The sequence below is a fragment of the Pteropus medius genome, unplaced genomic scaffold, assembly GCF_902729225.1.
Source record: "Pteropus medius unplaced genomic scaffold, Ma_sr-lr_union100, whole genome shotgun sequence".
In the NCBI taxonomy this organism is placed as follows: Eukaryota; Metazoa; Chordata; class Mammalia; order Chiroptera; family Pteropodidae; genus Pteropus; species Pteropus medius.
Window position 1 is genome coordinate 5,218,494 of NW_024356336.1, and position 26,808 is coordinate 5,245,301.

General features: G+C 52.2%; 1 protein-coding gene across 8 annotated transcripts in view; it reads left to right on the forward strand.

Annotated features, from left to right (window-relative positions):
- The first annotated feature begins 553 nt into the window (after window positions 1-553).
- The window catches only part of EMID1 (EMI domain containing 1), a 40,960-nt gene continuing 14,705 nt past the window's right edge, over window positions 554-26,808 (forward strand). For 3 of the 8 annotated variants that reach the window (XM_039861898.1, XM_039861897.1, XM_039861899.1), the window contains exons 1-13: window positions 555-772; window positions 7,648-7,761; window positions 8,236-8,339; window positions 15,867-15,950; window positions 17,028-17,089; window positions 18,620-18,740; window positions 18,998-19,048; window positions 19,123-19,212; window positions 19,993-20,139; window positions 21,185-21,274; window positions 21,419-21,471; window positions 21,942-22,004; window positions 22,125-22,169. In XM_039861898.1, the coding sequence (XP_039717832.1) occupies window positions 672-772; window positions 7,648-7,761; window positions 8,236-8,339; window positions 15,867-15,950; window positions 17,028-17,089; window positions 18,620-18,740; window positions 18,998-19,048; window positions 19,123-19,212; window positions 19,993-20,139; window positions 21,185-21,274; window positions 21,419-21,471; window positions 21,942-22,004; window positions 22,125-22,169 (1,125 nt within the window). In that variant the 5' untranslated portion in view covers window positions 555-671. Of the gene's footprint in view, window positions 773-7,647; window positions 7,762-8,235; window positions 8,340-15,866; window positions 15,951-17,027; window positions 17,090-18,619; window positions 18,741-18,997; window positions 19,049-19,122; window positions 19,213-19,992; window positions 20,140-21,184; window positions 21,275-21,418; window positions 21,472-21,941; window positions 22,005-22,124; window positions 22,170-26,808 lie in introns of all 8 variants that reach the window. The other 5 variants (XM_039861892.1, XM_039861894.1, XM_039861893.1 and 2 more) reach the window with 4 other exon arrangements.

The window sequence follows — 26,808 nt, forward strand, 5'->3', positions numbered from 1 at the left end:
CCCAGGGTGATTATGAGTGCCTGGGCCTCGGTTTTCTTCTCTGTACAATGGGAATAATTGTGCCCACCTCTCCCAGTGCGGTTTGAATATTAAACCGAGACAGGGTGTGAAGCAGAGGCGAGGTGCACACAGCGATGCTCACTGCTCAGGAAGCCTTTGTTGCATGGATGGACAGATCCCGCGTGCCTCGGGAACTAGATCCCTCAAAAGTGAGAGGATGAACGCCCCGTCCCCCACCCAGCATCATTAGCTCAGGCTTGGCGGCTTCGGGTCCTGGCTGCATCGGAGACCACAGCCTCGGACTCAGTTCCCCAGTCTGCAACACGTGGGAGGGCATCTCCGACCTGGCACCCCGCCCCAAAAGGACCACGCGGCGCAGAGCGCCAGGCTCAGGTGGGCACCTGGCGGGCCTCCTGGCAGGGGCGCCCGGCCCCCCGGGGCTCCTTCCGGGTTGGCAGCCGCGGCGCAGGGGGCGGGGGGCCGCGCCGAGGGGCCGGGCGAGGCCGGGAACGCGCGCCCCCGCCCCGCGCCCGCCTCCCGCCCGCCCTCCCGTCGCTGCGCTGGGAACCGGGATCCGCGCGTCCGGGGAGGCTGGCGGCGCGGCCGGGCGTGGACGGCAGGCTGGGGGCGGCCAGGACTAGGGGTTGTGCGCGGAGGGCGCCGGGCGCAGCATGGGCGGCCCGCGGACCTGGGCGCTGCTCTGCCTGGGGCTCCTGCTCGCGGGAGGCAGCGCCGCGTGGAGCGTCGGGGGAGCCCAGTTCTCCGGACGCAGGTAAAGGCTGCCCCTCCACCACTACCACCTCAGCGCCATCCTGGGTGGGGGCAGGGATCCTGGGCCGCCCCGCTATCTGGCAGAGGTTCCCAGCAGTGCTGGGGCCCCCTACTCCATGTGTCTGGAGCCCGCAGCCCCCGACAGCCTCCGACACCCCTCACCAGAGCCCCGGAGGATGGGGAAGGGGAGCAACGAAGGACAAACTCCCCCAGGACTTCGGTCCCCCTAATCTCCAACCCTCTCCCCCGCCTGCACATAGGAAAGCCCGGGACACCCCTTAACCGACACTTTGGGTACCTTCCTCTCTTTTCCTTGCTCCTGGCTTTTTTTAGTACCGACTATTTCCTTTGGAGGAAGAAGACTGGGGTGGAGTTTCGCTGCCCGTGGGTCAGTGTCGGCCCCTAGGGACCTGGCATTTGGACAAAGATGGCAGGGAGCACTCGGTCTTCCTGGCCCTCTCTCGGTTGCCGGGAACATTCTCTCTGTTGGTGTTTGTGTAGCATCTCCCAAGACCAGTGAGGAGGTCCTTTATATGCAATGTCCTCATTAATCCTTCAAGGAAGGACTGAATGAATGGGTTTGGGAACACTCGTTCCCATTTAGCAGATGAGCAAACTGAGGCCCCAGAGAATTAATATAATCTTCTAGGTTCACAGACCATTAATAGAAGACTTGGGATTCAAATCTGTATCTTTCTGGCCTTGATGACACTGTTCGAACCTGAGTCCTGTCCTGGTTGCAGCCCCCACCCCTCTTGGGGTCCCCTCTTGAGGGCCAGCTGCCTCCCTTGTCTGAGGCAGACAATACAGAGTAGCCAGGCCTCTCCAGGCCTTTCATCGCATTCAAATGCCTGCCCAGCCCCCAGCCCCTACGGCCTCCCTTCTTTAATTCTTCTCAGAAATTCTCCTTCCCCAGTGGTCAGGAGCCAGCATGCCCACACTGGACTGCCAAGAGCAGGTGACAAGGGCAGGGCTTGGGTGCAGAGGTGGCTGAGGCATCAAAGGCAAGAAGAGCATTTATCTGAGACAGGGACGGACAGGTGGCAGATGGCGCAGACGCCACCTACTGCATGCTAACCACCACTGGCCTAGGCTGGGTATTTTACCTATATCCACTGCCTCTAGGATCTTTTCCACTGACCTGTGAGGCATGCATTTTTCTGGTCCCCATTCCATAGAGGAGGAAACTGAGGTTCAGACAGGGGATATGACCTGCCCAGGACGTGGATGTAAATGCCCAGGATCCCAGGTGCTATGATGATTGAGATTCTGAACTAGGAATTCCCAGCATCAGGCTCAGGATGATGGTGGAGAGGACTTAAGGTCCCAACTGTCCTCCAGCCAGTCCAGGGTAGATTGTCCCAACCTGGGTTCCTTGCCCCTCAGGGCTTGGGAGCAAGGATGGGAGTGGGATGGTGGCTGTGGGCAGGTATCATTCACAGAAAGCTCACAGTGGCCTGGGCACTGTTGTTGCTCCCATGTTACAGATAAGACTGAAGCCTAGAAAAAAATAGAAGCAGCTCAGGTCTGGCCAGCCAATTTCCAAATCCAGTGTCCTTTTCACCCCAGCAGAGATCACCAGCTGTGGGTCGTCATTAGGAGTTAGGGGCTCTGTCCCTGGCTCTGTCACCCACTCAGTGTGTGACCTTAGGGAGGTCACTTCATAGCCCTGGGTCTTAGTTTCCATTTCAGTTTCTTCTTTCTTCCCCTCATCCCCTGCTAAAGGGCCTGTACTGAGGGTGGACAGATCCCCATGGGAAGGACCAGCTCAGAGCCTGACATACAGTGGTTCTTGCTATCACTAACATTAGGTGGGGGATGGGACCCCTAGCTGGAGGAATCTATGGTCCTCAGCTGCCACGTCTTCCCCTTGTGGCCCCATCCCAGCATCGCTAGAGACAGCATGGGGATGTCTTACCCCATCAGCCCTCCCTCCACCCCCAACCCAGCGCCCCAGGCACCCCTTGGCAGCCAAGGGACAAGAGGCAGAAAAGAGGCTTTGTGCCTAGGGAGGGGGAGGCCTGGGAAGGCATCCAAGAGGCCTCCCCCAGCCCTAGGAATGTGGTGAGACTTTAAGACCCTCAGAACCAGGGTACCCGGGGGCCATGTAGAGCTGCCTTGGCTCACCCCTGCTCACCCTTCAATCTCTGTTGGGGCTGCTTCCTGCCTCTTCTGAGGTCCCTTCCAGCCTGAACCCCTGTTTCCTTTAACACCCAGCCCAGCACTGTGGCTCTAGAGTTAAGCCATTGCCAGTGTCCTGGCCTGGGCCTCTCCCCCCTGCAGTACTGGCTTCCTGCGGGTAAATCCTAGGATGAAGCATAGTGGAGCATTCTCTTCCCTAGCCTCTCTCTCCAGAGAGTTCAAATCCCAGCTCCACACCCACATGGGTGACCTGGCTAGGTGACTTCTCTCAGAGCCTCAGTTTCTTCCTCTGTGAAACACAGAACCTGACAATCCCTATCCTACAATGGAGGCGAGGACCTCGTGCAGAAGGTACTGTGCTGGTGTCCCCAAGCCCCAGGGAAGGCCCTGGTCCGCAGCTCTGGGGCCCATGCCATAGTCCAGGAATAAGAATTATCAATAGCTGTCAGCTTTACTTGAAACCTCCCCTACCAGAGAAGAATCTGCTGTCCCCATTTGCAGATGGACAAAGTCAGGCCCAGAGTCAGGGCCTTGTCCAAGGTCACTGAGTTAGGAAGCAGCAGAGCTAGGACTGGAACTTCACCTCCAGTCTGGGGTTCTGGCTCTAGTCACCCCACCCCCACCCAGTATGTCTCCTTTCTTTCCTCTCCTTTTCATAACAGCCCTTGGCCCCCAGCCTGCTTGGCTGCCTCCTGCAATTAGCCCCTATCACTGTTCCGGATCACAGCCCTGGGCCCCACAGAGACAAAGTCCCCTGGGCCCCTCGTGGCAGGGGGTGGAGGGCAGGTGGGGGGCGCGGTTCGTGGGGCAGCTGGTGCCAGGCTGAGCTGGTCTGGCTTGTTTTCTCTCCCCCAGGTACCTCTGGGGGCCTAGGAGGTGCTGAGTGGGCCAAAGTGGCAGGCCCAGGGAAAAGGGCCCTCCTCCCAGCCCCTGCCCTCGCCCCATCCCACAGGAGGTGACGCAGCCTCACCAGGTTCTTGGGCAGTTAATCACTGACCACACTTCAGGAAACGAAGCCCCCAGGGACAGCAAGATAGAGACAGGGTTTCCAGGGACTGCAACCATCTCTGAGAACCTGGGTTCTGGCTCCTTGGCCCAAGGCCAGTGTCACTCAGTCATTCAGCAAACCTCCCTGTGTGCCCTCAGTCTGAGCCCCGTCCTGGCTTGGTACAATGCCCTTCTCCCAGCACCTGCCCAGGAGGGAAACACTCAGGGCTGCTGAAAGTGGGGAGACGGAGCCCTGGAAGTACCCAATCCTTCAAGGGACCTCAGGACTGAGGCCCCAAGGTTGAAGAGAAGTTTCCCAGAACACGGGGAGGCTTTCCAGGCAGAGGGAATCCAGTATGCAAAGATTTGAGGTCAGGGAGAATTCAGTACATGGAGGGAGGGCAGGAAGGTCGAGGAGGGACAGCAGGATTGTGCAGGAGACGAAGTGGCTTATGAGACAGACGGTCAGTGCTCACAGGGTGATGGGGAGCCGTGATGGGCTGAGAACTCCATGGCGGCAGTGGCAGTGTTAGGTCTGTGCTTTACAAAGAGCTCCTGCTGCCTCTGGAAAGTGGGCTGAGGGGCAGGAGGGCAGCAGAGCCAGGCTGGGACCCTGCTGGGGAGCGCAGGCTCATCCTGCGGGCAGTGGGGCTGGGGTCTTCAAGGCTGGGGTAGGGTAAGGCATAGTTATTGGTGATCCCCCCATAAGGAGGGGACAAAGGGCTGACCTTGAACCCCACCTGGCCTGAGTGTCCCCTCCTATCTAAAGTGTCTACCTAGCCAGCTACCAACTCCTATCTCCTAAGCAGAGGATTCAAGCAAGTTCCAACTCATGGGAAATAAACCAGGGAGCCAGGCAATGATCCACATGGGGGAGATTTTGATTAATGAAGAAGAAAAATAATTATTTTCTCTAGCTCCCCGCTGGTAAAGAGGGGCAGCTCCAGCAGTTGTGGGTGGAAGGTCACAGGCCCATCTTCCCCCAGCGCAGTCCAGGTGCATGTGAGAGTGTACATGGCCCTTTGTCTGTGCATGTGGACCCGAGTACAGAGAGGACAGTCATTTCTGTAGCTATATGTCCTGCCAGATGTGCGTTGATCTGATTATATGCTTGAGTGTGTGTGTATGTGTGTGCTTATATGCATCTGTGTGTGTACACGTGGGCGTGTGTGTGCCAGGGAGTTGTATGCACATATATATATGTGAGCATGTCCGTATGTATGTGTGTTTGTGTGTGCATGAGTTTGCGTGTGTGTATATTGTGTGTGCATTTGTACCCCAGCACGGGGTCTTCATTCTGTGCCCAGGGCCCCCTCCCGTGTCCAGAGTTTCTGACTGCCTAGGTAGCTCACTCCCTCTCTTCTTTCTTTACTCACAGAGTCCCTGGGCCAACCAGGAGGATATCACATAAATTGAACTTGTACCCCCAATTTTATCTATTTTTCTGTGGAGGAGTCACAACTTATATCGCTTTTCCGAAAGGGCCTCGCGTCCCCTGCAAATAAAGTTTAAAACCACAGCTCTAGGGACCCAGAGGCTCTAAAGAGTGGGGGACCTTTTTGAGATGTATCTTTTTAAACTGATAAAATCCCCACCTATTCATTAGGAAAAACATTTCCAGCATGAGGTTAAGAGCACAAGCTCTGGGGTCAGATAGTCCTGAGTTACAACTATGACTGTCACTCATCATGGGTCTTTAGGACACATCCCAGACCCCAAGCCTCAGTCTTCTCAGCTGTAGAGTGGCGCTCGTAACCAGGCATGTGGAGGGCCCCGGGCCCAGCTCCTGGCAGCAAACAACTGGAAGCTGCTGTGAATGTAGTAGATGGAACAGGTGGAAAGCCCCTCCTCACCCCCAGACGTGACCGTGTGATTTTTCCTAACTTTATGCACACATAGCTACATATGAGCATTCATGTATAGTCTTTTGGCTTTCTCTTTCTTCCTTACTGTAATAGAAATGCACTCCTTTTCTCTTGGTCTGCATAGGCTTTTTTCCCCTTAGCTAGGCACAGTGGTCTACATGTGGGATCTTTGGGCTGTGTCACCACACATGGCTCTCTGTGTCTTGTGGTCCTGTTTAGGCTGTTCCCAGTTTTGTACCATTCCTGATGGCACTGTAGCAAGCACCTGTCACCTCTTCCATGGAGTGGCTGGCCCAGGGCTCTGTTGAGCTTCTGCCATGTCGCTGGGCCAAACAGAACCATTTTTTCTTCTTGCTTTCTACCTCCATGCCTTTGGCTCAGCTGTTTTCTCCTCCTAAACTGATTTCAGCATGACACAAAATGGTGAAGGGACTTCCTCAGGGTCCCACAGAGAGTTAGTTGACGGGTCCTGGCCAAAGACTTTCTCCTTTAGGTGAGCCAGGGTGGGGGCAGGGCAGCAGCTGGGGGACTGAGTTTCAGTGGTGGCAGGCACCTCTGTGATGGTGGGAACATTCCAAGTGTTCAGCGGCCCTCGGCCCTGCACGGGGTCATGGGCTCTGCATTTTTTGCAGGGGCTGGGAAAGGAGGGACCGTTTCAGGTGACCCTTGTCAGCCTGAGCCCCCTTCCCCACCAGACTTTCCTTTGTGGCCTTGAGCCCAGGGTCAGCAGGTTCCCAGGCTGGGGCCTTCACAAAACCATGGACCATGGCTCAGGAGATTGGGAGGAGACAGGAGCTGAGGCCTCTGGGAAGCAGTCAGGGGCCAGGCTGGGCCATCCACATTCCTAGGTTCAAATCCAACTCTACCATGCACCAGCTCTGTGCCATGAGCAGTTTTTTCCCCTCCCTGAGCTTCAGTTTATCCTTCTGTAAAATGGGAGTTGCCTTCCTGGCTCACCATAAGAAGATGAGAAAATACCCCTTAGCATACAGTAGGTACTCAATATGTGCAGTGCAATATGATTATTAGTTGGCATTTGGAGAAGTCAGTCCTCCATGCTTGGGACATTGTGCATCCCCACTGTTGCATAGAGGGGACCCAAGGAGAAGTGAGACAGGGCCTCTTCTCTCGAATGCCAGGGGTGGGAGGGGACAGATATGAATCACCAGCTTAATTCAGCTTGACAGGCATACAAAGTGCTGTGGGATCCAGGTCAGGGAATCGTCAGTTCTGGAACAGATGGAGGTGGAAGTAGGGAAGAACAAGGGGAGAGGCGACAGCACAGCGTGGCTTTGAAGGTAGAAGGTGCCAAGGGAGAAGTGGGGGAAGTGTGCTCCAGGCAGTGGGCCCAGTGTGAGCAAAGGCTTAGAGGTGAGGAGTCTACAGCAGACGTGGGCACAGGAGATCCCAAGGGCTAGACTGAGGGTAAGCAACTGAGGGACATGGCCAGGTTTCCACTTTACGATACTCCCTCTGGGGAGACACTGAAGGGCAAGATGGAGGGGCCACTGCTCTTGTCCAGGTGGGAGGCAGGAGACGGTAGTAGCCTGGACTGGTCAGAGTTGTAGAGAAGACATGTTGAGAGGGGAGAGGCCCTTCAGAGATGCCCTGTTCCCATCTTGCCCCCCGGAAGCTCATTTCCCAAGACTTCCTGAGCAACCTCAGCACGGCCACCCGCTGTAGCGCTGTGGTGTTCACTCCTCAGCCACAGTGGCACGAAGACTCCCATTGGGGCCCAAAGGACTCTGAGAGCTCAGAGATCTCTCTGCCTGGAGACTCAGGGCTCCTGGAGAGAACACAGACCTCCTCACGCACCCTCCCAGGGTCCTGGGCAGGGGGCTGTGCATGGCGCCTGAGCTTTCTCCCTGTTGGTCTGTTTCAGAAACTGGTGCTCATATGTGGTGACCCGCACCATCTCATGCCATGTGCAAAATGGCACTTACCTTCAGCGAGTGCTGCAGAATTGCCCCTGGCCCATGAGCTGTCCAGGGAACAGGTGAGTGAGACCATGGTAAAGAAGAAACTGATGGCATTCCAGGGGGAGGCACAGCATGGGTAAAGGCCTGGTGGTGGGAGTGCAGGGGAAGACTGGGACCCCAGGGTGGGTGGAGCAAAGAGAATATTGGCCCTATGCCCATTCTCAGCACCGTGTGCTTTTGGGGCATCCTGGAGGGCTTCCTGGGGGAGGGGTTCCACCATTCACCTACATGCCTTCACTCAGTGATCATTCACTGCTAGGGACAGGCTGGCTGAGCTTGCAGGGGCTTCTTGTTCCGTTGGTATCCAGATCTCCATGGCTGGAAGGTCGAGAAGGAGTAGAAGGGCTGAATCTTAGAATGCAGGAGGAGAGGGGCTCCAAAGGGACTTGGAGGTGGCAGAGGACCCTGGGGGCTCTGGGTTTGTCCCCACAGATGGTGGGAGAAACAGCAGAGAACCTTGTCTGAGCCGGGCCACCTGGGCACTCTTTCAGCTACAGAACCGTGCTGAGACCCACATACAAGGTGATGTACAAGACAGTGACCGCCCGAGAGTGGAGGTGCTGCCCCGGGCACTCCGGGGCTAGCTGCGAGGAAGGTAGGACTGCCCCCAGGTGCTGGCCAGGTGCCTCCCAGTGGGTGTGTGGGAGAGAGCGGTAAACTGTTGCTAAGACGATGGACACTGCAGTGCAGTGCCCTGTACACAGGGGGACCCTGCATGGAGCTGCCAGCAAGGTGCAGCTTGAACACATTTGGTGCCCACTTTCTCATGGATACTGACTGCCTGCCTTGTTGGAGACTCTCAAGACCCCTGGAGAAATGCCATGTGTGCTGTGTAGCTCACATCTTAAGTCACACCATCCCAAGCCTTTCCTTCCAAACCTGGGGAAAACCCATCTGGACATTTTCATGGGATGTGGTTAGATAGCACGTGAAAGCAAAGTGCCACTTAGGTTAGTGGGTCAGCAAAGTAGGGATGGTTGTACCCTTTCTATAGATGAGAAAATTGAGGCTCAGGAAGGCAATGGGCACACAGCTCCTAAGTGGCAGTCAGGACTGGAACCCCAGTCTGCCTGGCTTTTCCCAGAGCCTCAAGGATGGGAGGACTCAGCTAGGCACCCTGTCTGTGGTATATGTCCCAGGCAGAGGGACCCCGTTTACCCCACCCCCTTCTCTGAGTGCCATGAGGGTGGCTTGGGGCTGAGCACCCAGCGAGAGTACAGAGGAGGCAGCCCAGGACTTCCTGGAGCCTGGCCACATGGTAACCTGGAGAGACCTCTCTCCAAGGGCACCTGCCCCTCTGCTAAGTGGTCCAGGCCACCCCCACCCTTGCTGCCTGGCTGAACTCAGTGAGAGGAAGGTTTTTGGGCACCAAGGGCTGTGTTCCCAGGAATGACCCTAAAGAAGATGGGCTGGCCTAGAACCAGCCCGAGAACCAGGCCTGTAAAACCTCACTAGAAGGAGGCATTTAGGGCCCCAAAGCACATGCTAATGTGAACACCAGCAGCAAGACATATTCTGATGCCAGAAACACAAACGTGTAAAACACGGCCTCTGAATTAAGGGAACATGATGCTAACAGAAGTAACCATTCGTAAATGCCTCTTGAAAGATTTACATGCTTTACCTCCCTGGGACCCCACAACAGCCCTGGTTCACAGAGCGGGCAACAGAGGCCCAGAGAGATAGAGTCACATGCCCAGAATCACATGTGTGGGGGGCAGGGCTTACCACAAAGAGGAGCAGGGAGGGGGGCCTGACCTTTTCAGTAGAGAATGGGAAAGTCTCCAGTGGAACTGGGAGGAGTGGGGTGGCCAGGAAAAAGAAGCAGCCCAAAGTCTGGCAGGGGTCCTGTACAGAGAGGCAGCCACCAAGGCCAGTGTGGGAGGCTGGGAGGGGCAGCCACGAAGGGGAGCCAGGAAGAGCACCCTCCCCCGCTCTGCTGGGAGGAAGAGGCAAAGGCAGGACCCTGGGGGCCAGGAGGAGAGCCAGCCAGGAGGGGCTGCCGCCAAGGAGACCACAGAGGAGCTGGTAGTGGGGAGGGGGCAAATCCTCAGGGTGTGGAAGCCACCTGGGCATAGAGGGCCTGAGCCCAGGCAGGGCCTGCCCAGACAAAGGCGACTCTCGCTCCCATCCCAAGGGCAGACTGTCCCAGGTCTGCAGGGCCATCACAGAGCAGGTGAGGACAAAGGACAGGTGGGGCCAACACCCATACCCTTGAATCCAACAGCTGGAGGCTGTGGGTCTGGGAGCCAGGCTAAGGGCTGTGAGCTCTGCCGATGGAGAGGCAGGAGTGCAAGACGGGATGATAGGCCAGGCCAACCCGGATGTCTGCCAACTCCTTCTGCAGGGCCTTCGGATAGGGTTATCCAGGGCTTCACGGGCCAGGCCAGCTCTACCACATACCAGCTGTGTGGCCTTGGGCCGGGGACTCCCCGTGCATTGTGCAAGTTGTGCAAGGGCGCCAGGCTGGGGAGCAGGGAGGCTGCAATTCAAGCAGCACTTATCTCATGCCCACTCAGGAACGGGCGCCTTCTCTCAAAGATACCAAGCAGCCTGGGACCTCAGTGTCCTTACCTGTGAAATGGGCAGGATAATAGTCTGCCTCCCAGGGATGTTGTAAGGACAAAATGAAGCTGTAGAGACCCTGCAGATAGTGCGGCAGCCCATGGAGGGCACTATGTGATGACTGACGGGACAGCAAGGGCTTCTCCCCTGCACAGGGGAGAGCTGCGTAAATGGATGCCCAGACTTGGATATTCTGGAAAACTGCTCAGCTGGAGCTCTGGGAGTGGGGGTGGGGAGCCATGAGGACATTGCTGGCCTATCCCAGGCCCTGCCCTTCCTCTGATAGCCAGATTCAGGCTGGGCTCCCTCAACTGTTTCCCCTGCCAGTGACCACCGTCAGGGTCTGCCCAGAGCTGTGACATGAACCTGGGGCCATAGAGCTGCATCACCAGGGACGACAGGGCTCAGAGCAGCATGTAGTGAGCTGAAGGAGATGGAATACTAGAATCCAGCCCTGGATCAGCTGTGCTCTGCTGTGTGACTTGGGCAAGTCACTTTACCTCTCTGAACCCTGTCTCTATGTGGAAGTCACCTGTGTTGAAAAGTGCCCACCTCATACCTTATTATAAGGACCAGAGTCTCACACCTGCACATAGCAGATACTCTCCATAAATGTCTTCCTCACCCCTTTGGCCCCTATGCTAAGGGTTCTGTGGTGGCTCTCAGGGACTGCCCTGCCTCCCACCTCTGAGACCCCATTTCTCAGTCCACTGGTCAGCAAACAGGCCTTGAGTCTCCAGACTTAACTTTTGTGAGGCTGCAGACTTCATAACTTTTAGCCCTGGATTTCCCATCCGTGTAATGAGAATGTTCACTCTGTGATGAGCGAGGATGGGCTCTGATGTTCATGACAACCCACGAGGAAGGGGCTAGAATGGGCCTCATTTTACAGATGTGAAAACCAAGGCTCAGAGCAGTGAAGGGACTTGCCTGGGGCCACTCGGCACATGAAAACCAGGATGGGGACCTGCCTAACAGAAGCATCAATCAGTGCCTCCAGGCCCTGGGAGGTGGGGCTGGATGGCAGGGAGGGAGCCTGTCTGAGGCTCTTACCTGGCTGTGTGCTCCCTTCTGAAAACAATGAGCAAGGAAGAGCCAAGGCCAAAATGTACCATGTGGGCTGGTCCTGACCTGCTAAGTGGCCCAGGCTAGTGAGCTCTGCTGAGGGCAAGGCTGCTGGGGCCACCACGTCACCCTTGCCTCTGGAGGCCCTCTGCCCAACCTGCGAAATGGGCAGGATTTCAGCCTCATTGTTCAGACAATGAAAGCGAGGCTCAGAGAGGGTCCGGGTCTCACACAAGGTCACGCAGCAAGTAAGCATGGCCAGGATTCTCCCCAGGGCTCTGACCTGAGGTCTTGTAGCATCCCCCTGCCTCACACCCTCCTGCAGTAATAATGACGAGGGGAAGGAAGGTTGCCTCCATCCTCCGTGCCAGGCACTATGACTTGTACTCACCTGCATTGTGCCGTCATGTCAAGGTTCAGAAGGTCCAGATGTGGAAACCGAGTGTGGGAGAGGGGACTGCCTTGCTCATTGTCCCACGGTCTTCAGCACATGTGTCCCTTCCCTATCCATGGACCCCCACAGCTCTTGTCTTCCATGATGGGGAACCAGAGAGGGAAGAATTTTGCCCACGGTCACACAGCAAAAAAAGCTTAAGAGCAGACTGGAGGTTCCAGCTTGGGCCCTTCTTGGGCCCTCAGTCTCTCTACCCTCCAGGGATGAGCCCTTCTCACACACATCTTTCACACTCTAACCAGATGCCACCTGTGCTTTCCTCTATGCATTCAGAGTCCCTAGGGCTAAACACTACATGAATCTGCCCGAGTCTGCTACCTTCCACTCCACTCCTGACTGGGAGGCCTGGTGGCCCCACCTCCCAACTCCCAGTCAATGCATCCTCTACCCCCAGCCAGGCAGCTCCCCTGTCTGCACCCCGCAATTGCCCAATCGATGTGCCCTAGCCTTGCCCTCTCTCCATCTTCCCCAGCCCATACTGGCTTTTCCTCCCACTGCATGGCCCGGGCAGCGGCTGCCCTCTCTGCCTGCAATCTTTTTGGACCTCCCACCTGGCTATGGTGGTCCCCACCCTGCCATCACTACTCTTGTGTCTCTAGTGCCTGGCATGGACCTGGCATAAGGTGGGTGCACAGGAAATGAATGGGAACCTCATTTTACCTCAAAGAAGAGGCCAGGCCAGTCAGACCAAAGCTTCCCAGAGGCCTTGCTACGGGGTTCTGGGAGCTCCTGGCCCCAGCTCTGACCCCAGTCCCTGGCTCAGGCCAACAGCAGCAAATATTTACATTTTCAAAGTAAATTCCCTGGAGGAGAACTTGCCTGGGGCTGGGGAGGCTATACCCCTGTGGCCTGTGGTTACTGGACCCAGCTGACCGGGGAGTGGCTTATGAACAAGGAAGCCCCTCTCTTGATCTGTCTTCTGGGAGAGAAAGTCAGAGGTGGAGTCCACAGACACCTCCCAATTTCTCACACCCCCATTCCTAGTTTAGGGAAGGGTTTGAATCCTAGCTCCCCTAGTCCTACTGTGTGGACAGGCAGCCTCTCCTCTCTGCACCTCAGTGTTCTCATGAGGATCCAATGAAAAGGGGCACAGAGGCTTCTTAGCTCAGGCCCAGCACTGGGCAGAGAGAAGACAGCTGTTTATGGTGGCACAGGACTAGAAACTGCAGATGGCACTGATCTTGTGGATGGCAAGACAGGGAGTGATGAGAGTTTCAAGGCAGAGGGGGCTTTAGTGGGTGCTCTGCTCTGCCAGGAGGGCTTCCTGGGGGAGGTGACATGGGAGCAGCAGCTGTGGGGATGGAGGTGGGGAGGCGGGGTGGAGGCCATGTGTGTGTGTGTGTGTGTGTGTGTGTGTGTGTGTGTGTGTGTGGCCAGTGGAGACCTCCCAGGTGGTGGGAAGTGGCCCACAGTCAGACTTCCAGAGTGGAGTAGGGTTTGTGGTCCTGGGATCAGCTCGGAGCTCCTGGGAGGGCGAGGTTGTGGCTGGGAAGAGGCCCTTCAGGACAGACCACCAGGCCAGAGTGAAGGGGGACTCAACACACTGTGTCCTGCTCCAGCAGCCCTGGCCCAGCACCAGTGAGAGGGACGTGACATTTTGACCTTCCCCCTAAACCCTGTGGCTTTTTCCCTACCATTTGCTATAGAGCCATTTACAACCCGGTTCATCCCTTAAAATATTTCTGTCCATTTATCAGAATTTGAGGTAGTTTGGGGGGTGATTTTTGTGAATCCTGATTCCAGAGCCAACATTTTCTAGATTTTTTGACAGTTATATTTCTTTAAACTTTTTTTTTTTTCTTAATTCTAACTCACAATTAGTTTGAGCCAGTTACATGTACACTGCTGGTCAAGCCATGTTTTTATTTAGTTTTTCTAGTTCTCCCTGGCTCCCAGTGAAATGTCCAAAAGCAAATTGGTCGAAAAATAATTTTCAGCCACAAATTCATGGGTTAATAACTCAGGGACTCCCTGAGTGTGATATGAGAACATTTATGCTCATTTTCAAAACAGTTGTGTCTGCTGTCCACATTATTTTGCCTTTTATTTGTTAGCTTGGTTTAAATTTATTTTCAACCAGCAGCCAGTGATTCATGCATTCATCAACAAAAAGTTTGTTCAGGCCGCTAAGGCCCTACTGCACGCCAGGCACAAGACAGAGGATGTCCCTGCCCTGATGGGGTGCATGTTCCAGCCAGGAGCGGATGATCGGCAGGAGACCGGGGAACTGGCACAGTGAGAGGGTGGAGAGTACTGTGGAGATAAAAGGAAAATGAGAGCAGGGCATTGGGGAGGGCGGGCAAGGCAGACGCTGTGCCAAAACTTCATCCAGAGAAAATCCAAACTTCCATGGGCTTGGAGGGTTGGTCAACTTCCTGAAAAGAGTACGAAAATGACCTTTTACATCTTTACCTGGGAGCAAAGAGGATGAAGAGAGCTTGGCGAGGCCATTCGTCTCAGATACCAGCATTTGAATGCTGGCACCCAGCCTCCTGGGCTCTGCCCAGTGGGACATGGCAGCCAACTCAAGGTGCTAGGTGGCCCAGGAGAGAGGAAGTTGGGTCCTGGAGTAATACTAAACTGAGTTCAAATCCAGGTTCTGGCCTTTAGGTGGACAGCCAAGAGCCAGTCATTTCATTTCTCTGCTTCATTTCCCCCAAGGGGAAATATTCATACTCGCTCATCCATTTATCCGAGAATGGGGGACAGAGGAATGGTAATATCAAACTACTCTATGCCTGTTCCCTGTGTAAACTGGAGGTGATGCTAGCACCCACTCACAGGTTTTCGAGAATAAAGAGTTCAGAGAGGGTCTGTGAAGTGCTTAGAATGTGCCAGCTCCATAGAATCAAACTGGACTACATAAAGCACTTAAGGCTGGGCATGACTCAGAGTGGCACCCACCCTCCCGCCCATAGCACCCCCAGTCCTGGGCTGCCAACACACCTTCCTCCATCCTAGGTGAGATTTACCCCCTGCATCGGGACTACTCACAGGTCCCTGAAGAGGGTATGCAGGCCCAGCCTGAGCGCAGGCGCCATGGTGGGACCTAGAGCAGAGTCTGGCAGCCTCCCTTCTGGGGGCTGGCCAGAGGGACCAGTCTGGTTTGAGTTCTCGGCGCCTCTCACTCCCTGCACCAACCCGCAGCCCGACTTGGAGCTGCCAGGCCCGTGCCTTATTTGGGTCTTGCCTCCCCCCAGACAACACTTCATGGCCTTAAAAGGCAGGCCCGGTGGGCAGTAAGGGGCAGTTGCCACTGCTGGCTCCAGAGCCCCTCCAGCTGTGCCTTCTGCCTCTGACTTGGCCAGCGCATCCCTCCAGCTATGGAGAAAACCAGGCCCCCAAAACCAGACCAGCCAGGCAGCCTGCTCCTCATAGGGCTGCCAACAGGGGTGGGCTCCTGGAATGGGCCCCCTTGCCCTCCCAGGCAGCCAGCCTCCCTCTGGTTTTCATTTAAAACCAGGGCTGGATCCACTTCAGTATCTTCTTACCAAGTAGAGAAGGGAGAGTGTTGACAACGATGTGTCAGCTGTTATTCATTCAGTGCCTACTGTGTGCCAGGCCCTGTGTGTGTGCAGTGGGCTCTTTGTACACATCGTTGTCCTCAGGCCTCACATCAGCCTGGGAGATATAGTGGCCATGTGACCCCAGTTTACAGATGGGAAAATAGGTCCAGAGAGGACAAGTCACAGGTCAGCAAGTGGCAGGTCTGGGGCCCAACCTTGCGTCTCTTACCTCTAAGCTCTTAACACATGCAGCTTGCTGGGGTCGTTGGTGAAGCCCCCAACCTCACCCATGGCTCCTACCCATTACCAGTCCCTCTTCCCAGTCCCAGCAGGTTGGCAGCCTTGTTCCAGCTCAGCCCAGTTCATGCTGTGTGACCTAGGTAAACTTCCCTACCTCTCTGGGCCTCTGTCTCCCTCTGCACTGAGGGGAGTAGGGATCCCTACTGGGGCTACAGTGGCAGGCGGGGTGAGGGGATCTGACCACACAAGGATGGCGCAGGCCAGCAGGGCTCTCATTCCTCCTGTCCCTCAGTTGCAGGCTCCTCTGGCTTCGTGGAGCCCAGGTGGTCGGGCAACGCCATGCGGCGGATGGCGCTTCGGCCCACAGGCTTCTCAGGTGGGTCCTGGGGCAGCAGCTCGAAGTACCTCCTGGACTAGAGGAGGCCTAGAGGGGCACAGGCAATGTGGTGACTGCCTTAAAAGCTATCTGGGTCCAGCAGTGGAGGCTCAGGAAGAGCACCCTGCTCTTGCCCACCCCATGCTGGAAAGGGAGAGAAGAGGGGCCCCAGAGGACAGTCTGACCTGGGTCCAGGCACCTCGAGACCCATGACCCAAAGACTCTTGCAGCTGCAGGTCCAAAGCCCCAGTTTCTTTTTATTTAAATTTCACATTTCTGAGCATCTGCAATGTGCAAGGCACCGTGTCAGGTGCTTTCCATCATCACCTTGTTTAGACCTCACAGCTGTGTCCCTGTCCCCCAGGAAAGCATCATTGTCCCCATCTTAAAGAGGAGGAAGCTAAGGGTCGGAGAGAGGACCTGCCCTCCCTGACTTCCCACAGCCAGGAAGGGACAGTGCTAGGACTTGACCCCAGGCTTTGTGCCTGTTATGCACTCGTCCACCCTTACTTTGAGCTCAGTGTCCTCAGGTGTGAACAAGGGTGACCCTTGTCCTAAAAGGCAAGATCATGGTGAGGAGTGGAGAGATGGGCTCATGGAGCACTCAGCAGTGCTCGGCAGCCTGGAGGCTCTGAACCCTGCCAGAACTGTTATGGATAACTAAGGGGCAGAGGCCACAGGTGCTGGATGGTAGTTCTGGAGGGAGGGTCAGGGGTGGCACCTCCGAAGCCAGCCCACTCAAGACTATGACATGTCGGTCCCCAAAGCCAGCAAGTCTGGGCCAGCCCCACCTAGGTGGGAAGCAACAGGATTTCCTGCCCTGGCTTACCGGAAAGGAGTCATTTTGGATGCAGAGGCTGCATGAGTTGAGTCCCTGGTCCTGCTCTGGGAGGAACATACAGGCATGGTTCACCCTAGATGGGTTGTTCTCTGCAGCCTCTTCCCTGTGCTGGGCTCTCTCATGGACTGGGGTCATCAGATATCTGTCCGCTCCCTCTATCCCACCCACAGGGGCTGAGGGGCTCCAAGGGGAACCTGGGACTCCTAGCCCCAAAGCCAGCCTCCTCCTTCCCACAGGTTGTCTTAACTGCAGCAAAGTGTCCGAGCTGACGGAGCGGCTGCAGGTGCTGGAGGCCAAGGTGGGTAAGCAGCTGCCTCCCTGCCCCCAGCCTCCCTACCTACTCCCTGCACCACACTCAGCCCACTCAGCATTCCCACAACACCCATGGGCAGGCAGCTTCCCTGCCAGGCACTCACCGTCCTCCTGTCAGTTCTCCCCCAGCTCTTTTGGCCTGCCCACCCCAGGAAGCCTGCGCACAGTCAGACAGCCTGGCCTGCTCTTCCTCTAGGAGGCCCATGAAGCACCCTCATTGTACACCATCCCCATCCCAGCCATATATTCGTAGAACCACCTCCCCCTCCAGAGCTTGTGGCTGGGTCCCCTCCTTGCCCTGTCACCTTAATCCTTTATCCTCCCCTCTCTCATAATGCTATCTCCCCAGTTTCAAAAGCAAAACATCTATTGTATATCTCGAATTATTCCCACGATAAAAAGTTTTTAACCATTAAAAACCAAGACATTCTAAATTCAAAAACACAAAAACTCAAAACAATGAAAAAACTACCAGAAAACCATTCAGAGAAGTCACCTATGCCCCTAGAGAGAGCGATGGTCAACATTTACATATCTTTCAGATTTTCTAAACACATGTAGAAGCATATACGCTTTATATATGTATTCTTTCCTCCGTTATTCCCTCCCCTGGGAATTTATCTTAAGGAGATCTGGAGGGGGCACAGGCAATGGGGTGACTGCTATTTACCAAGTGTTAACTATTAATGGGGAAATTTGCAAACCAGACAACAGAAGGAGCGGTTGCATAATTAGGGAGCATGGAGCAGTGAAATACTAGACAGCCATGAACAACACCTCCATTTTCTATTATGAAAAGATGCCCCTGTTGTATCAACTGGCAAAACCAAGCTTCTGAACAGCTGTGCTAGGACTCCAGTTATGAGGCATAGGAACCCCACATTGCTGCCCAAGCTCCCTCCGAGAAGAAGCCAGTGTGAGGGCAGCTCAGTTCCAGGGGTGTGGTTCTTGGGTCTGCCCAAGAGTTTCAGCTTTTCTCTGGACAGGCCCACATGATCTCCCACCCCTAGTTGGTAGGCATGCTGGCTTCTCTTTAATCCCCAGTCAGCAGCTCAGGGGGTACCACCAGCCTTTCAGAGTCTCCCCTACGCTATGTCCAAAAGCGTTTTCATATACCTCAAATGTTTTTGAATACACCTCAGGGTATTTCATATGAGACTCTCCCAAACTCCCCTCCAAATTTAGTGAAAATCCTTCCAGCCATGGGGCTTTAATAGTCCAAGAGAACTTTCACATTATTTATGTAGGTAAGCATAGGAAAAAACCACATGGCCCAGCAAACACAGTGACAGTTACAGAACTCAACTTGGGTGGCAGTGATGGTATGTAATGACTTTTCCATAATAAATATGATGAATTGTGCAGTTGGAAACCCACAGTCACTTCTGATGAGGTTCTGGGCCAAGCCAGGCTTTGCAGGCTCCTTGGGGCTCCTGCTCGCCACCCCAGGGCCCCTCAGTTGGCCTGTCCCTGGTGAGACCCTAGGTCCCATCCTATCCTTTCTCTTCCGGCACAGGTGGCAGTGCTGACAGTCACCGAGAGAGCAGTGCCCCTGACACCAGCTTCCCCCGAGGACCCCGCCCCCCGATGGGGCTCCCCAGCTGCTCAGGGTAGCAACGAGGATGGAGACCTTCAAGGTGAATGGGTCGGCGGGGAGCACACTCCCTTGTGGTAATGAGCAGGGGAGCGAGATGCCCGCCCGCCCTGCTGCGGACTCCCAGCTTGGTCCCCTGTAGGCCTGAGTCTTCCTAGCTCTCCAGGGGCCCCTGAGCGCTGGAGTCCTGGGAAGCCCAGCAGCCCCAATAGATGCTGCCCCTGCCCCACTGGTGGAGCTGGGGGCAGGGACTCTGGATGACACAGACCCCTGCTTCCCCCTTCCCCTCACCCACTCCAGGGCTACCAGGAGCCAGAGAAAACACGAGGGCCCCACTGCTCCCTCGAGATGGTAGGTGCTGGCTAGGGGGCTGGGGCCAGGGTCGGGCAGGAGCAAAACCAAAGCTGATGAGATTTCTCCCCCAGATCGAGTTGGTACCCAGGGTCTTCCTGGGTCCATTGGCCCCAAGGGAGACATTGGCAGCCGGGGCCCAATGGGGATGAGAGGCCCACCAGGTGAGTGCCCACAGCACTGCCCCCCAGCTTCCCTGTCCAGCCCTTGCAGCTGGACCTAGTCTAGGGCCTTTCTTCCTTGACTCTAGCCAGAGGTGGCCTGGGCCCCTTCTACTCACTTGTCTTGGCTCACCACCCCTCCAGGGGTGCCCCACTCATGCCTGGGCTCCCCAAAACCTTTGCATTCACTTGGCTCATGTTCGCCAGGCACCTACTCCCAGCAGGCTCTGAGCTGGGCACTGTGGTGGGGTCAGACCAGTCCCTGCCCTCCTGGCGCTTCCAGACCAGTGGGAGGGTGGGCCTAGGCAGAGGAGTTACAGCAGTGCCCACTCCATGTGACGAGGGTTCTTTTGGGGGGTACTGCAGGATGGGAGCCCAAGGAAGGAAGCCCAGACCCAGCCTGGATGGGTTAGGGACAGGGAGGGCTTCTCAGTGAGAGTAACATCTTAGGTGAGGCCTTAGGCACACCTGAAGTGTACACTAGGCAGAGCAAAAAGAGGACTGATAGAGGGAACAGCTTGTGCAAAAGCCTGGAAGAGAGAGAAGAGAACGTTCTGGAAATTAACATTGGCTAAAGACAAGTGTCCACTGTCCTAAAGCCCGTGGGAGGGCGGTGTTTATACCCCTAATAGCCAGGGGAGTCAGAGCCAGGGACAGCCCTGGCCTGTGGCTCCCAGAGCCCTTCTTACCCCCTGCCCAAGTCTGCCTTGTCCTGCCTCCCAGCAGCCACCCTGGGCCCCTCTGGCTCCTGCACACCCACCAACTCCTCTGGTTCTATCGCAGGTCCACAGGGTCCCCCAGGGAGCCCTGGCCAGGATGGAGCTGTGGGTATTCCTGGAGAGAGGGGACCTCCAGGCCCACCAGGGCCTCCTGGTCCCCCTGGTCCCCCAGCCCCTGTTGGACCACCCCACGCCCGGATCTCCCACAATGGTGAGTCCCCCCGGGTCACAGCAGGTCCAGGCGGAGGTGGAGTGAGACTGGCATAGCTGTTACCACAGTACAGCTTCTCTCTACTAGGTACCTCTGTATAGCAGACTTGCCCTTGGTCAGCCACATGTCACCCAGTCCTCCAAGAGGGCTGTTAACCTCCTCTGTTCACTGATGAGGGAAACTGAGGGCTAGAGAGGGAAGACCACATTCCCTTGTTCATTCCATCTCACCATGGCCAGGGCAGGGGGTGGCCAGCTTCAAACTCAGGCAGCCTCCAGAGCCTGTGCTCAGAACCACGTGTCATCAGGCCCTTCCTCCAAGCCTTGGAGCTAGCCAGGATTCAGCCCCTCAGAGCCCTGGGAAGCTCAAGGCTCAGCAGCAGCAAGTGAGCCCTGAGCTCCCGAAGCCACAGCTATGCCCCTATGATCAGAGAGGCCCGGCCCGCTCCACCTAGCTGGGCCCTGGCTGCACCCTTCGCCTCCTCCCTAGCCTGACCTACCTGTGTGCTGCCAGAGGTCAGAGCTTGGAGTGCTCTGTTCAGCCCCGTCTGCGTCCTATCTTTGGTGCATGACTAGGCACCATCCATTCATTCTGTCCATTCTATCTCACCATTCTCCATCTCCAAGCTCGGTTTCTTCATCTGTACAGTTGGGGTAATGACCGTGCTGGCCTCCCAGAGCTCTGTGAACTCACACACAGAAGCCTGGCCCAAAGTAAATGGTCAATAAATAGTATCTTTTGTTATTATTCCCATTTGACATGTGACAGTACAGGCTCAGCAAGTTGGAGAGGCTTACTGGATGTCACAACTGGACTGTAGTAGGGTTAGAACCCAGGTCTCCTTGCCACCTGGTCCTGTGTAGCCAACACTCTCCCCACTCCCCACCCTTGGAGCAGGTAACCAGTGGCCCCAGCCATGCTGCAGCCTGTCCCACAGGGCAGTCAAAACTGGCTTGGCAGAGGTAGCTGGTGAAGACTGACTGCCCCCACTCCACTCAGCCCCACCCAGCCCCGCCCTGCCCAGTCACCATCTTTCCTCCCCCAGGGGACCCATTTCTGTCCAACACCTTCACTGAGACCAGCAGCCACTGGCCCCAGGGACCAGCTGGGCCCCCAGGTCCCCCAGGGCCCATGGGTAAGTTGAGTCCAGGTCTGGGGTAAGGGGTGGGGTTGAGGGATGGCAGAGGAACTAGGATTGTGGCTATCAGGAGGGAGATAATGGGGGACTTCCAGGAATTGTACTATCTTTCGGTCCTGAGGACATCCTGGCTTTTCCCAGGTCCCCCTGGACCTCCTGGTCCCATGGGCATCCCTGGGAGTCCTGGACATATGGTGAGTATTTCTCCAAGTAAGTACTCCCGCTCATCTGGCCATCCATCCACCCACCCACCTATCCATCTATTATCCATCCATCCATTATCCATCCATCCATCCTTTTTTCACTCATTCGAGTGTTTATAGGACATTTACTAAGTAAGCTACTTTCCATAAATCTCATTCAACCCATGTAACAAGAGGCAAATATTGTTATCACCTAAGGCTAAGAAAGGTAGAGATTCTTGCCCTAGGGGTATGGCCAGCACATAATAACTTCTAGATCAAAGTAGACACTGACTCTAGGGTCATGGCTCTGAACACTGAGCTGTATGAAGCTCCCACTGTGTGCTCGGCATTGGGTGTGTGGTGAAGGGTCTAGAGGGCCAGGCCAAGCTGGCACTCCCTCCCCAACTCATCTGCCCCCCAAGTCCCTGTCCATTCTTCCCTGCCCCAGCATAAGGTTGAGGCCCTGTCTTGTTGTTCAGGGACCCCCAGGCCCCACTGGACCCAAAGGAATCTCCGGCCACCCAGGAGAGAAGGGCGAGAGAGTGAGTACTGCGGCTGCTCCCAGGTGGAGGATTCTGGGGTTCTGGGGAGTCTTGGGGGCTCCGGATCAGGACTCTCTGCCTCCCACAGCTAACTCCATTCCTCTTCTCCCCCCCACACAGGGACTGCGTGGGGAACCTGGCCCCCAAGGCTTCACGGGGCAGCCGGTGAGTGATGCCGCATCCCCTGCAGCATCCCCTCCAGGCTCCCACAGGCAGAGGCCCCTGCTCTGATTCCATCCCCCGTGGCCAGAGCCCCTGACCCTCCCTGTCTGGTCCAGGGCGTGCTCCATCTCCCTCGCTCTGTGTCTCTGCACCTGTTTCTCTTTCTCTTTCCCTCTGTGTCTCTAACTCTCACTCTCTCTCTCTCTCCATCTTTCCAACTATGAATGTAGATTTGTCTATTTCTCCTTTCAGTTTGGACAATTTTTGCTTCATGTATTTCAAAGCTTTGTTGTTAGGTGCATACACATTCAGGATTTTATTGTCTTCTTGGTCCTTTTATCTTTATGAAATGAGTATCTTTCTCTCTGGTAATACTTCTTGTCTTGAATTCTACTTTGATATTAAAATAGCCACACAAGCTTTTTTTAATGCTTTTCGCGTGGTATATCTTTTCCAATGCTTTTACTTCCAACCTGTCTGTGCCTTTTTGTTTAAAGTGCATCTCTTGATGCAGATAGAGATAGAGACACATACTTGAGTCTTGCTTTTTAAAAAAAACAATCTGACTGTTGAGTTCATTTACATTTAATGATATGTGTAATTATTGATATGGTTCGGTTTAAGTCAATCGTCTTGCTATTTGTGATCTATTTATACCAGTCTCTCTTTATTTCTCTCCCCGCCGCCCGCTTTTTTTCTGCCTTCTTTTGGATTGAGTACTATTTACAATTCTGTTTTATCTCTACTAAGAACTCAGTGTTTTTAACTCAGTTAATTTTTCATGGTTGCTCTAAGAATAACAACATACATCTGTGGCTGGTCACAATTTACTTGATTTAATATCATACCACTTCATGTATAAGTAGAACATTACAACTATATAATTCATCCCCCTTGTGCTATTGCTGTCATATATTTTACTTCTGCATTTGTTATAACCCCACAGTATATTGTTGTTATTGCTCTATACAGTCAATTGACTTTTAAGGAAGTTAAGAAAACAAAGAAAAATAGTCTTTTACATCTATTGATGTATTTACCATTTCTTACACACTTTCTACTTTCCTGTGGATCCAGATTTCCATCTGGTATCATTTCTCTTCAGCCTAAAGAAAGTCCTTAAGCCTTTCTTGTAGTATGGGTTGTCACTGCTTTTATTTATGTAAAACTCTTCATTTTACCTTAATTTCTGAAAAATATTTTCACTGGATATAAAATGATAGGTTGGCAGTTGTTTTCTCCCCTTTTAGCACTTTAAAGATGTTGTTCCATGGTCTTCTGGCTTACATATACCATTATAATTTCTCATGAGAAATTGATTATCATTCTTATTGTTGGTCCCCTTTATAGAATATGTCTTTTTTTTCTTTGGCTTTTAAGATTTTCTCTTTAATCTTGGTTTTCAGCTGGTCGATCATAATATGGTTGTGTATGATTTTCTTTGTGTTTATCCTGTTTTGGGTTCTCTGAGATTCCTGGATTTGCTGGGGTTTTTGTTTTTGTTGGTTATTTTGTTTAATTAATTTAAAATTTTAAATGTTAATATAAAATTTAAAATTAATTTAAAATAATTTAAATTAATTAATTTGCTGGGTTCACGTCAAAATTGAGCAGCAAGTAGAGAGAATTCCCACACATATCATATGTACTCCCTGTTCCCACACATGCACATCCTCTATCACTGTCAGCATCTCCCACCACAGTGGTACATTTGGTACAATTGATGAAAGCACATCAACACATCATTATCACTCAAAGTCCACAGTTTACATTAGGATTCACTCTTGGTGTTGTACATTCTGTGGCCATTGACAGATGTATAATGACACATGTCCATCCTCATACAGAATAGGTTCACTACCTTAAAAATCTTCTGTGCTCTGCCTAGTTATTCCTTCCTCCCTGCTAACTTCTGGCAACCACTAATCTTTTTTACTGTCTCCTTAGTTTTGCCTTTTCCAGAATGTAATAAAGTCGGAACCATGCAGTACATAGCCTTTTCAGATTGGCTTCTTTTACTCAGTAATATACATTTAAGTTTCCTCTATGTCTTTCCATGGCTTGAGAGCCCATTTCTTTTTGGCTCTGAATAATATTCCATTGTATGTAACACAGTTTATTTATCCATTCACCTACTAAAGAACATCTTCGTTGCTTCCAAGTTTGGCAATTATGAATAAAGCTGCTATAAACATCCGTGTGAGGGTTTTTGTGTGGACATATGTTTTCAATCCATTTGAGTAAACACCAATGAGTGTGATTGCTGGATCATATGGTAAGAGTATATTTAGTTTTGTAAGAAATCACCGAACTATCTTCCAGAGTAACATACTATTTTGTATTTCCACCAACAATGAATGAGAGTTCCTATTGCTCCACATCTTCACCAGCATTTGCTGTTGTCAGTGTTCTAGAATGTTCCTGTTCCAATACATATGTAGTAGTATCTCATTTTAATTTGCAATTTCCTGATGACATATAATGTCGAATATGTTTCTATATGCTACCTGCCATATGTATATCTTCTTTGGTGTGGTGTCTGTTCAGGTCTTTTGTCCCTTTTCTCCCAGCTTTACTGAGGTATAATTAACAATATGTAATATATTTTAAGTGTACAATGTGATGGTGTATGTATACATTGTAAAAGGATTTTCACAATCAAGTTAATTAACACATCCATCACCTCACAGTCTTCTTGTGTGTGTGTATATGTGCATGTGTTGAGAACACTTAAGATTCTACTAAGCAGATTCTCTTAGCAGATTTCAATTATACAATACAATATGATCAATTATAGGTACTATTGTACATTAGATCTGCAGAACTTAGTCATATTGTAACTGAAAGTTTATACCCTTTTACTAACCTTTTTCCCCACTTCCCAACCCCCACAGCCCCTGGCAACCACCATTCTACTCTGTTTCTATGAGTTTAACTTTTTTAAAAAATAGATTCCATGTAAGTGATGCTACACAGTATTTTTCTTTCTGTCTGGATTATTTCACTTGGCATAATGCCCTCCAAGTTCATCCATGTTGTCACAGATAGCAAGATTTCCTACTGTTTAAGGTTGAATAACATTTTATTATATTTATATATATATATATACACTCTATATATACACATATATGTGTGTGTGTGTATATGTATATGTGTGTGCACACACACACTACATTTTCTTTATCCATTCATCTACTAATGTACACTTAAGTTGTTTCCATTCTTGGCTTTTGTAAATAATGCTGTAATGAACATGGGAGTACAGATATCTCTTCAAGAGAGTGATTTCATTTTCTTTGGATATATACCCAGAAGTGGGATTGCTGGATTATATGGTAGTTCTATTTTTAATTTCTTGAGGAACCTCTCTACCATTTTCTATAATGGCTGTACAAGTTTATATTCCCACTAACAGTGTACAAGTGTTCATTTTGCTTCACTGCCTACCAGCATTTGTTATCTCTTGTTGTTTTGATAGTAGACATCCTAACAGGTGTGAAGTGATTTCTCACTGTGGTTTTGATTTGTATTCCCTGATGGTTAGTGATGGTGAGCATCTTTTCATATACCTATAGGTCATTTTTATTCAGAAACATGTCTGTTTGGGTCTTTTGCCCATTTTTGAATTGGGTTATTAGGGTCTTTTTGCTAGTGAGTTCTATGAATTCCTTAAATATTTTAGATATCAACCCCTTATTGGATATGTGGTTTGCAAATATTTTCTCCCATTCCATAGATTGCCTTTTCATTTTATTGATGGCTTTCTTTGCTGTGCAAAAGCTTTTTTAATTGGGTTGTTTTCTTAATGTTGAGTTTTAAGAGTTCTTTGTATATTTTGGATGATAGTCCTTTATCAGATGTGTCTTTTGCAAATATTTTCTCCCAGTCTGTGGCTTGTCTTCTCCTTCTCTCAATATTGTCTTTTGAAGAGCAAAAGTTTTTAATTTAAATAAAATCCAGGTTATCAATGATTTCTTTCATAGATTATGCCTTTGGTGTTATATCTAAAAATGTCATTGTCATATACAAGGTCATCTCGGTTTTCTCCTATGTTTTCTTCTAGGAGTTTTATAGTTTTGTACTTTACATTTAGGTCTGTGATCTGTTTTGTGTTAATTTTTGTAAAGGATGTGAGATCTGCGTCTAGATCCATATTTTTTTTCAAGTAGCTGTCCATTTATTCCAGCATCGTTTGTGGAGAAGACTGTCTTTGTTTTGCCTTTGCTCATTTGATCAGTTGACTGTATTTATATGGGTCTATTTCTGGGCTCTCTATATTGTTCTATTGATCTATTTGTCTATTCTTTTGCCCATACCACATTGTCTTGATTACTGTAGCTTTATAGAAAGTCTTGAAGTTGAGTATGTGTCAGTTCTCTACCTTTGTTCTTCTTCCCTATTGAGTTTGCTATTCTGGGTATTTTGCCTCTCCACATAAACTTTACAATTAATCAATATCCACAAAACAACTTGCTGGGATTTTGATTGGAATTGTATTGAATCTATAGATCAAGTTGGGAAAACTGACATCTTGACAGTGCTGAGTCTTCTGATCCATGAACATGGAATATCTCTCCGTTTTTTGGTTCTTTTTTGATCTCTTTCATCAGTTTTGTATAGATTTTGTACATATTTTGTCAGA